Below are 12,026 nucleotides of genomic sequence, written 5' to 3' on the forward strand. Positions count from 1 at the left end.
GCTGCCCTTCAGGTCTGGAATTGAACCCACACCTATGGTTTCCAGCCAAACAATGTACAGGCATCTGAGTTAAACATTTACCTCAAGTAGACACAGGCCCTGGAGAGAACAATCATGGGAGAAGGAAGGGTTGCTTATGCACAGGGAGGCAGCTCAGGGCGCAGGAGAGTATGGAGGGATGGTCACTGGGAAGAGGTAACTATGGGGAGGAAGTGAGAAGGGAGCTGTAGCATTGTGGTAAACTGTGGTCAATGACATGAGACAAAGTATATGTGAACTGCTGCATGGAAAGTGAATTCACTCTGTAAATCTTCACCCAAATCACAATAAATAAAATAAAATTTAAAAAAAAAAAGAAAAATCAGAGTGTAATGCTATTTATGAAATGGTAAGAGAATATTAACATGAACACTCACATATATTTAAATACATAGAAAGTTTTGGGAGAATACACTTCAAACCATGAACAATTCTTCTACTGAGAGAATATGGACTGGGAATGCTGTTGCTGTTAGGTTCCATCAAACTAGTTCCGACTCACAGCAACCCTATGTTTAATAGAATGAAACACTGCCCAGTCCTGTGCCATCCTCACAATCGTTGCTATGTTTGAGCCCATTCTTGCAGCCACTGTGTCAATGTATCTCATTGAGGGTCTTTCTGTTTTTTGCTGACCCTTTGCATTACCAAGCATGATGTCCTTTTCCAGGGAGGTCCTTCCTGATAAACCAAAAACCAAAAATACTGTCAAGTTGATTCCAACTCATCGTGCCCCACTTAGGGTTTCCAAAGCTGGAACCTTCACAGAAGCAGACTGCTTCAGCTTTCTCCTGCAGAGTGGCTGATGGGTTCAAACTGCTGACCTTTTAGTTAGCAGCTGAATGCTTTAGGTCCCTCCTAATAACATGTCCAAAGTATGTAAGATGAAAGGACTGGGGATAGGGAAGTCAAAAGGGACTTTTAAGTGTAGTCTGTATGCTTCAGTATTGTTTGATCTTTTTTTCCTTTTTTTCAAATGGGATGCCTTCGTACATTTTTATGCAATTAAAAATGGAAATCTTAAAATAATAATTAAAAAAAGCTACTATAACAAAAAACTTCATATATCAACCTTTTTATAAAGAACAGCTGGATGGTACGAATTGTGCCTGTTGGTATCGTTAATTTTAGGAAAATGTGTTCTTAGTAATTATCTGGAACCACAAAATGCTAAGTGACAATCTTCAGTTCTAACTCACTATTGTTATTCCAATTTGCTGGAATTAGCACTGCAAAAGGAACATGTTAACAAAATTGTAGGTGTACATACTGTAGCTTATATTAAGCCACAGAACATTTTCTTTGACCTTGCCACATCAAGTGAAAGGCTTCTAAACCCTCCCTCTTCCTGGAAAGCAAACCAAGGAATACAAATGGCCTAGGCCTGCTGCGATTTGTGTTCTGGTAGATCAAAAATTCTGTTAGTCCTGGCAGAATTCACTATGAGACAGCAGTACCACTGCCGCAGACTCAGCACACAGTTACAACAGGCTCTATAGGGCACATAAAACAAAGAGGGAAAAAAGCCCAATATTGTTCTAATTTTTTTAAGCAACCAAAATTAAATTTATATTTAATGTGTATTCATTCACACATTCGAGTGAAAAGTTCAATCAAAAACAATACCGAGAATTTTTTCTAATTTGTATTGTAGTTGTTGTGTGCCTTTGCGTCAGAGTAGGACTCACAGAGTAGAAGTGCCCCATAGGATTTCCCAGGCTATAATCTTCACAGGAGGAGCCCTGGTAGCATAGTGCCTAAGGCTAACCAGAAGGTTGGCAGTTCAAATCCACCAGCCACTCTTTGGAAGGAAGGCCTTGGAAACCCAAGGAGGGGTCGCCATGAGTTGGGTCCAACTCGACGGCACATAACAACAACAATAATCTTCACAGGAGGAGCTGGCCAGGTCTTTTCTTCCACAGAACTGCTGGTGAGTTTGAACCACCCACCTTTTAGTTAACCAAGTGCTTAACCATTTGCACTAAGCCTCCTTTCTAATTAGTATAATGTCCACAAATTTACATACTGAAACTATGCACTAAATCCAAAAAGTCAGAGATTAGTAACCACAAGTTACTATACTAAATATCACACTTTCACACACATACAACTAATTTTTTTAGCTGTTTCAAGGGGATGTTCATCATAATTTATTTGAGCATCATTCTTCTGCACAGCAGTTGTCTAAATTATAATGAAATCATATAATGATAAAAATGATATCAAAGACTTTAACATAGCCAGTTGTTGTTGTTATGTGCCGTAGCATAGGCAATTAGTATAGAATAATTGAATAAAGAAATACAGAAAATATCCTAAAATCACTAGTGTTAAGCTAAAATTTAAAAATGATTTTTTTTTTTCCCTCTCATATCACCAGATAAAAAGGTGCTTATGGTAACATAAATGAGTACTTGTGGCACAGTGGTTAAGCACTCGGCTGCCAACCAAAGGTCAATGGTTCACACCCATCAGCCATTCCACCTATAAAGATTAAAAACCAGATGAGCCAACTCATTGTGGTCGAGTCGATTCCAACTCACAGTGCCCCTAAAGAACAGAGTAGAATAAATAACTTCATACAGTTTATGAAGCAGACTGCCACATCTTTCTCCTGTGGAGTGGCTGGTAGTTTTGAACCTCTGACCTTTCAGTTAGCAGCTGAGCACTTAACCACTGCACCACCAGGACTCCTCCTGTAAAGATGACAGCCTTGGAAACCCTATGAGGCAGTTCTACTCTGTCCTAGAGTCACTATGGGTCTGAATCTACTCAAAACCAATGGGTTTGGTTTTGGGTTTTTGTAGTTACATAGTATAAAAATTTTTGTAGTTACATAGTATAAAAATAAATTAAATATATCACTTTGAGTGGCTACCCTAATAGACAATCATTATAGTAATTCATTTTTAATATTCTATAAAATAATGCCATAAAATTTATGCTTAGCCTCAAAACATATACCCTAGCCTATAAGTTCCTAATATCTGATTCATATTCACTATCAGTTCATATTCTGATAGCCAGAAAAAAATAGTAACCTGCAGTTTTATCAAGTAAAACTATTACTAATTAGACATACTGTCATTTGAAATATATTTTTAAGTTGACATTAACTATTATAGAAATAATAAAAGGAAGGATGTATGTTAGAGAAGAGAAAGAAAAAGTGTTCTACAATTATTCAAGAACACCTACATAGGTGACAGTACTGTGTGTGAAGGATCACTGTAAAGAAAACAATCCTTGCAACACAGTATCTGAGAATCCAAGAGTCATTTACACAAAGATCTATGCAATCAGTACCTCACTGCTTATACATACAATATTATCAGTTAATAGTTCTCTAAAGATCTTCTACTGGTATAGTCTAATAAGTCAATTACTAATATTTTATACTCTTTTCCACATCCGTAAACATGGTTTAGTGCATCCATCCTCTGATAGTAGGCTAATATACTATCATCGATGCCTGTTAATCATCTTGATAATTTCTAAAAAGCCAAGAGGAAGAAAAGAGTTGTAATTTATCAAGGGGTATGGGGGGTGTTATATAAGAAATATTAGTAACACTATGCCTAGAGGTTAAGACAGTAGTTCAATGTTACTATGAGACTTCAAATATCATGATGAGTGCCTACTGTTCCCTGGTTAAACCACCATATCTAAGTTTCAGTCTACAACCAATGACTATACAAATCTACCCTTGACCGACTAGTCTAGTCCAAGAGCAAGGGGGTAAAAATACCTAAAAATCTTTATACACATACACATAACACACACACACATTCCAAAATATAACTCAGCACCATCATGTACCAAAACCATAGAATCACAAATTTGTTGTTGTTGTTATGTGCCGTCAAGTCAGACCTGACTCATAGTGACCCCACCTTGGGTTTCCAACACGGTATCACTACCAAAGTAGATTACCCAGTCTTCCTTCCCAGGAGTGGCTGGTGAGTTTGAACTGCCAGCCTTCTGGTTACCGGTCAAGTGCCTTAGGCACTATGCTACCAGAGCTCCAGAATCACAAATGTTGTTGTTGTTGTTATGTGCCATCGAGTCAGACCTGACTCATAGCGACCCCTCCTTGGGTTTCCGAGGCAGTATCACTACGGAAGTAGATTGCCCAACCTTCCTTCCGAGGAGTGGCTAATGGGTTTGAACCGCTAGCCTTCTGGTTAGCAGTCAAACAGATACCCCAATTTCTTTGGTTTCTAATCATTTACAATTTGGGGCAAGAAGCGTTTTATGAGGCTTAAATGAGGAAAAAGAAATAAAGTACTTAGAACATTCCTGCCACACCGGACTCAATACGTGGCAATTCTTTCTTTCTTTTTCTTTTCTTTTCCCTTTTATTGTAGTGTGGGTGGAAGTTTACAGAGCAAATTCATTTTCCATTCAACAATTTGTTGTTGTTGTATTTATACACATTTTATTTCATGACATCGGTTGCAATTTCTTCAATGTAACAACCTTCTTCCCATTTGCTCCCTAGGTTCCCTATTTCCATTTGTCCTTCTTTCCTGCTTCTTCCCGCCTTCTGAACTTTGTTTTGGGGCAAATGCTGTCCTTTTGGTCCTTCTTCATTGATTGTACAGAAGAATAATGGCAAGTATTTCATCACCTGCTCCTTCCAGGAACTGAAGCCCACTCTACTCTAACACAAGTTTGTCAAAGAATCCTATGTTCCTTACCTCCCTTTACCCTAAGACTCCAGATTCTTTGAACAGTGAATCTCTCAACAAGCCTCCATCATATGAACTTTTACAGATTAAAAAAGTTCAAGACAAAGCAAAAGGATATCAGCTCTTCCTGCCATCAAAAGACACAGTGGACACTAACTAGACTTAGAACAAAAGACTTTTGAACCAGTTTTAAACAGAAAAAAATCAGTATATTTATGTTTTCTTACACAGTTGAACAACATTTGAATCACCTTTGATCCATTATTCTTCTTGATCTCATAGATCAGTGGTTCATAAAGTGTGGTCTCCCAACCAGCAGCATCAACAATGCCTGCAAGTTTGTCAGAAATGAAAATTCTCAAGCCCCAACCCAGACCTAAACCAAAAACCCTGGTGGGTGAAACCCAGCTATTTGTGTTTTAACAAGTTCTTCACACTAACATTTGAGAACTGTTCTATATGATTTGGTGAAGTATCTAAAGTGAGACTCAGAATTTACCTATTTGAGAAGAAATTGTTAAGATTGATGAGATTAACAGCCATCAATACTGTGAAATTTCTATACGAGTAGTATCATATTGAGAAAAAGATATCCCATTAAAACATACTTTTAACAATAAACTTTATAGCCAGAGGGAAAAATAATATAGGGAGATATAGTCTTAAAGAATGTCAGATGAAGAAGATCACAATATAAAAGGTCATTAAATATTAACAAGCAAACAAATGTGCCAGCTTAGAATAAGGTCTCTTATCAGCTTTTCTTTACATTAGCCTTAGTTTCTGGCTCATCTTCTCTGAAGGGAGAAAAAAACATCCTCAAGAAAAGAAGTAAAGAAGAACCATGGGTTATGTGCCCTCTGACTGACATCTATCCCTTAAGCCCAGTTATCCTGGGAGGATAACATTTACCTTCACAGGAAGGTAGGCCTAATGTGATTTCAGGTTCTCCTGTACGATCCTCCAAATTTCCCTACATTATTTTGCTGCTTCCTGAAAAGTATTCTAAATAATCAAAATCACTTAACAAGAAGAAAAAATAAAGACTTAAAATGTAAATGCTAAGACAGCTCTACACTTTAGTATAACAGGTCACCATGATGGTAAAAACAGCAGTGCTTAAGATAGCTTACAAATCATTTTCACATGTAATGCATATAATCTTCACACAACAACAAAAGTGTTATTTATTGAGCACTTCATTAAGAATCTTGCATAATTTTATTATTTAATTCTTTCAACAACCTGGTGTGGTTGGGGTGATAAACCAATGTCAGACACTAGACAGGCCAATTCTGATTCAAAAACCAATGTTCTCTTAATCTCTACTCTATGGCAAGATTTTGAGACAAAGACTTCTGTTCCATCATTTAACAGTTATGACTTTGGAAAGTTATTTAATTCTCAACTCTTCTTATTCTATAAAATGAAAAGATTAAAACCTGCAATATCTATTTAAATCATAGACAAGTTGTAAAAGTCAAATGAGGTAAAGGACATAAAAGGTCTTCATTAACTCTAAAAACTATACAAGTGTTAATTACTAGCATCATCATTCCCTATTTTGAAAGAGAAATTAACAGGAAAAAAGAACAAAGAAAAAAAAGGATGCTGGTTTTTCTTTTCTATAGCTTTTGTTCTCTTTTAAAAGCAGGCTGAAGACCCTTATGGAGAAACTTCAGACGTTATCATTTTACCTTGGATCTTACTGTCACTCGGACTATTATGAAAACAGAATCTGTCATGCACCACAACTTACTTCGTCATTTTGCTAAAAATACAGACACTATACTGTATCTTGGGAGCTCTGATGGCATAATGCCTAAGGCATTTGACTGCTAACCAGAAGGCTGGTGGTTCAAACCCACCAGCCACTCCTCGGAAGGAAGACTAAGCAATCTACTTCCATAGAGATACCATCTCGGAAACCCAAGGAGGGGTTCCTATGAGTTGGAATCAACTCAATGGCAGTGAGTTTGGTTTTGGTTTACACTGTATCTTATGCAGATTTGGGAGGTTAACACAAGTATAACAGCTGGTTTCTCTTGTAAAAGTTTAGTTCTCATAAGAATCAGTGACCATTCTGTTGTGTGCCATTAAATTGATTCCAACTCAGTGACCATATAGAAAAGAGTAAAATGGCCCTATACAGTCTCCTAGGCTGAAATCTTTATGGGAGCAGATTGCCCAGTCTACTCTCCTGCAGAGCAGGTGATGGATTTGAACCACTAACCTTTCAGTTAGCAGCCAAGCACTTAACCATAATTAAAATTCCCTTGTAACAGCCTTCTTCTTCTTACTACAATCGTTTTCAATCTGGGGGTGCTCACTTTTTTTATTCTGCAAATACTAAAACATGAACTATAGATTCCAAAAGAAAAAAATAAACCAGCCCCACTTAAAATGACAAGTTTAAGAGAAAAATTGTATTATTCAAAATTTCATAATTGAAGGCTAATTTTCATGTCGTTTTCAGCAAATGAGAAGGAAGTAAAATCGAAATGATCAAACTGTTGAGAGGTATACCAGGTATTTCAAGAAATAAAAACAAATATTCGACACTGAATTAAAACCAAAATCTCATTGTCACTGAGTTGATTTTGACTCACAACAACTCTGTAAGGTTTCCAAGGCTGTAATCTTTACTGAAGTAGACTGCCAAATCTTTCTCCCACAGAGTGGCTGGTGGGTTCAAATTGCTGACTTTTCAGTTATCACCTGAGCACTTAACCACTGTATCATCAGGGTTCCTTCAGTACATAACAGGTGCTCAAAAAAACTTTGTTTATTGAATGAATAAAAGGTCCTTAAACTTGCCCCTCCCATTCACATTGCCTCCATTCAAGGCTAGGTTTTCACCATTTCACACTTTGGTTCATTGGCATAGCCTATAAACTAGTCAATCAGGTAAAATGATATAAACTCCTCTACCAAATTTTCCATAACCCAGTCCTGTCCAGACTATTCAAAGTTTTCTTCCAACTGCTTCTCAATTAGGATTATAAAATCTTAGAGCTAGAAGGTACTTGAGAGGTCATCGTCCAACTTCTTCATTTTATAAATAAAGAAACACAAAAATGCTAAGTGACTAAATCACCCAGCCAGGTGAGGCCAATTTTTACAGTAGGATTTTTTTTCCAATTACACTGCTTCACTCCTAACAGATGTCTCCTCACTGTCCCATCAACAAATGATTTTCATTCTACTGTTCTGCTCAAGTTATTTCTCCTACCCAGAATGCCCTCTTTTCCTTGCACCATAGATCCAAATCCTATCCATTCTTCAAAAGCTCTTCTTTTCCATTCTCTAAAAATTTCCTTCTCTAAAAATCTTACTTCCTGAATAAGACATTAGATGAAGAGGATCATCACTGCATACTGGGACAAGTTTAACACAGGTAACATTTCCCACAAAATAATGCTACTTGCATGACTTATTCCCTCAAATCATTCATTCTTTCCTCCCACATTTTAGGAAACAATTTTAATAAAAAGGAACTCACATACCATCTTTACAAAATATTCATATACCTTGAAAAGAAACTCACATCTTTAAGAGTAGACATGTAAAGCTTGAATGGCATGGCCCAAAATCACCTACATCGCCTCCATTAAGAAACAACTTGGCTTGTTCACAAGTCCACACTCAGAACTCCCTGACACAACTCACCTAGTAGTCACCACTCCTTGGTTCATCTCTCTGCATGCTACCATCGATTATTACTTCCTCTTAAACTCCATTTCTAACAAACAGTTCATATTTATTTTTATTCCTCTCTTTCCCTAAATTGTATAGAATAGAACACACTGTCTCTTTTATCCTTTATTATCTAGATGCCTTTTTAGTGAAACTCCTGGTTGCTACCACTCATTCAGCCAATCATCCAGACCTTTCTAAAGAAGTTACATCTATCTCTTCAGCTCTTCATAAGTGGTAAGAGTATCTCAACCCCACAAAGGTCAATTTTGTTTTTTTTCCCTTCTCCACTATTCTTTTTTTTTTTTAGGATTTGGGTGAAGATTTACAGAGTAAATTCACTTTTCATACAGCAGTTCACATATACTTTGTCTCATGTCATTGACCAAAATTTACAATGCAGCAGCTCCCCTCCCACTTCCTCCCCATAGTTACCTCCTCCCAGTGTCCGTCCCTTCATACTCTTCTGCACCCTGAGCTATCTCCCTGTGCATAAGCAGCCCTTCCTTCTCCCATGACTGTTCTCTCCAGGGCACCTTCTCCACTATTCTAAGGAGCTCTGGTGGCATAGTGATTATGGTATTTGCTAACCAAAAGGCCAGTGGTTCAAACCCACCAGCCGCTCCATGAAAGAAAGATAAAACAGTCTGCTTCCATAATGATTTACAGCTTTGGAACCCAATAGGGGTCGCTATGAGTCAGAATCAACTTGATAGCAGTGAGTTTGGAGTTTTGGAGTCTCCACTCTTCCATCCTCTAGAATAGGAGTCTTCAAAGTAGTGTAGGTGCACCTCAGAGGATGTGCAAAGCAAGATCCACTGGGCTGCAGAAAAAAAAATTAGAACTCCTCTTACGTTTTTCATTTCATCCTTTCTTAAATTATATTTCTATGTATGTTTACAAATTTCATAACATCAGTACAATAGTATATTAATAGATACATAAGTTATCAGAGTACTGATAAAGCTGTACAATCAAAAGAGTTTTGAGACAACTATTCTAAAAGTACATTGATAATGAGGTCAAAATAATGGGTTCCAGACTCTATAGGGTAGATGCAGGTACATATGCATGTGGGTACACACACACACACACACACACACAATATGATAAAATGAAAAACTCTTTTTATATACAGACCAAAGTGCTAACCATGCCCACCAACTTCTAGCCCCTGCCAGCCATCTCAGAATTGTGTGCTGTGGTAGCATAGTGCCTAAGGCACTTGACTGCTAACCAAAAGGCTGGCGGTTCAAACCCACCAGCCACTCCTAGGAAGGAAGGTTGGGCAATTTACTTCCGTAGAGATACTGCCTCGGAAACCCAAGGAGGGGGCCGACTCAACGGCACATAACAACAACAACTCAAAAGCACAGAGCAGAAGATGGTTCGATAAAGCCTTACTAGTATGGGGGGGGGGGGAACCTAAGTGGCCAGAGTCCTGGTGAGGAGATACTACTACCCTTATCTTCCCCATAGATAGGTATTTTAGGGCACTGTTCACAGTTCACTATCCGGACACTCATCATCGACCTATACGTATAGCTCATATGCCACTATCTCGGGAGATTGCGTTTCAATTTTCCAATCCCTTGGGGCACAACTCACGTTCCCTCCGCTAACGACTGGTTTCGACTCCCACCTCCTGGTTTTAGCACACACCTCCCTTCATCCTTCCCTTCCTTGAGGTTACCATCCACTCTCCTCCTCCCAGGAGCACAGCCCCGTCCCAGGGTAGGGAATATTTCCATCCACCGTCTCTAAGACCACTTCTCTTTCCTTCTCCGCCCCCGGAGCTGCCAGCCAGGCTGGAGACGGGAAGGGGGAGGGGTGTGACTCGCCTCCTGTGACTGGCCCAGATGGCAGCAGATTCCGCCCCCACTCTCAAGCACCCCTCTACCCCTCGACCCCCAAAGGCTGCCTGTCTGCCTCCCACCCCGCCCCGACACCACCCCCTGCCTCCCACACTCTCTCACGCCGGGCATACTCACCATGCTGGGTGAAGATATTGAAGCCGGCCTCCGCGGTGCGCCCCGCCGGGTCCCGCCTGCGGCCGGAGGGCCTGGCTGCACTGCTGCCCCGGATCCCACGGGGCTGCGGCTGCTGGAGCCCCGGAGCCTCCCCGACGCGGCCCACCTGCTGCCCCATCCCTGCGGTCGCGTACTACCGCGCCCCCGCCGACCCCTGGTCACATTCCTCCTCGACTCCGGCCTCTGGCTCCTGGGGCTGCTCTGGCCTCTCCTCCCTAGTCAAGGGCCTGGCCCTGAAGAGCCGGGCCACCAGCGTCCCCGCACCCAGGCTTCTCACAGCAGCCTCCGCGCTGCCTCCGTGCGACTCAGAGATTCTCCTTTTCCCTCCTCCTCCCGCGACTCCGCGCCCCCAACGCCGCAGCTGCAGCCGCCATCTTTAAGCCACCGAGCACTGGGAGAGCGTGGGACAGAGCGTCTCTCGGCCTCCCCTCCCCGAACCAGTCACCTCCGTTACTCAGAGGGAGGGCCTCCGGCGGCCGGGCCCCACCCCCGGCCCCGCTCGCCCGCCCGCCAGGGGCTCAGCTACAGGCCCCACAGCGCGGCGCCCCCGCCTCCTCGCAGGGTGGGTCTGGGCCAAGATTCCCCAGTGCCCACCTCATTTGCCGGTTCACTGCTTCTTCTGGTCTTTCGGCCCCTTGGTTTCTTGCCACACCTCGCCCCCCCACGTCTGACCCCTCCTCAGCCGACCCCCCTCCCACGTTCTGCTCTACACGCCACCGTCTTTTGGGGTTGGTTGGTCTCCAGTCTTCCCAGTCCCACCTCCACCTGTCAAATCAGTCAGTTGAGGACTGAGTGCCCACCACGTGCACAGCTCGATAGCAAGCACAGTTGGGACATAAAAACAGGCATTAAATCGTTGCCATCCAGTTGAGGATCCCTAAAATACCCAGGAGAATCCTTTAAACACCTTTGTCAGCACGAGTCAATGGTCATAAATTAAATAGCACAAAATTTACATGAAGATATTAAAACAGCAAGCACGGTATTTCATTTCAATTTTAAAGATCATTTCATGATGTTAAAATGCACGCACGTAGGTTGTCTGCATTCTTCAATCTTATTGGTGAAGCATTTGTGATCCATTCCTCAGATTACCATGAACTCCTCTTGAGCTCCTTCCTCTCTAACCAGTATGTATTTCTGTTATCCTTACAATGCTTGACAGCAAAACTAATCTTCCCGCTGGCATGCTTTATATACTGTGCACGTGGCCAGGTCTTCTTTTTGATGACAAAGGAGGAACAAAAACATTTATCTTTGACCCTGTTTCTGAGTCAGAAATTACTCATCTCTAACTTATGTTGTCTGGGAGCTCTGGTAGCGTAGTGCCTAAGGCACTTGACTGCTAACAAGAAGGCTGGCAGTTCAAACCCACCTGCCACTCCTTGTTAGGAAGATTGGGCAATCTACTTCCGCAGTGATACCGCCTCAGAAACCCAAGGAGGGGTCGCTATGAGTCGGGCCAACTTGACACGCATAACAACACAACAACAAGGGAATGACTCAGGCAGAAAAAAAAGGATGTGTATGTATACATTATGTAAAATATATATACAGGTATATATACATA

The 12,026-nt window shown here is 41.0% G+C and overlaps 1 protein-coding gene across 1 annotated transcript in view; it reads right to left on the reverse strand.

Moving 5' to 3' along the window:
* Positions 1–10,574, reverse strand: part of ABL2 (ABL proto-oncogene 2, non-receptor tyrosine kinase) — a 167,471-nt gene extending 156,897 nt beyond the window's left edge. Inside the window, exon 1 of the mRNA XM_007937623.1 lies at positions 10,418–10,574. Within this exon, the coding sequence (XP_007935814.1) occupies positions 10,418–10,574 (157 nt within the window). The remainder of the gene's footprint in view (positions 1–10,417) is intronic.
* Between the last annotated feature and the right edge of the window lie 1,452 nt (positions 10,575–12,026).

This window comes from Orycteropus afer, unplaced genomic scaffold (assembly GCF_000298275.1).
Source record: "Orycteropus afer afer isolate SDZICR_OR568_19922 unplaced genomic scaffold, OryAfe1.0 scaffold00043, whole genome shotgun sequence".
Lineage (NCBI taxonomy): Eukaryota > Metazoa > Chordata > Mammalia > Tubulidentata > Orycteropodidae > Orycteropus > Orycteropus afer.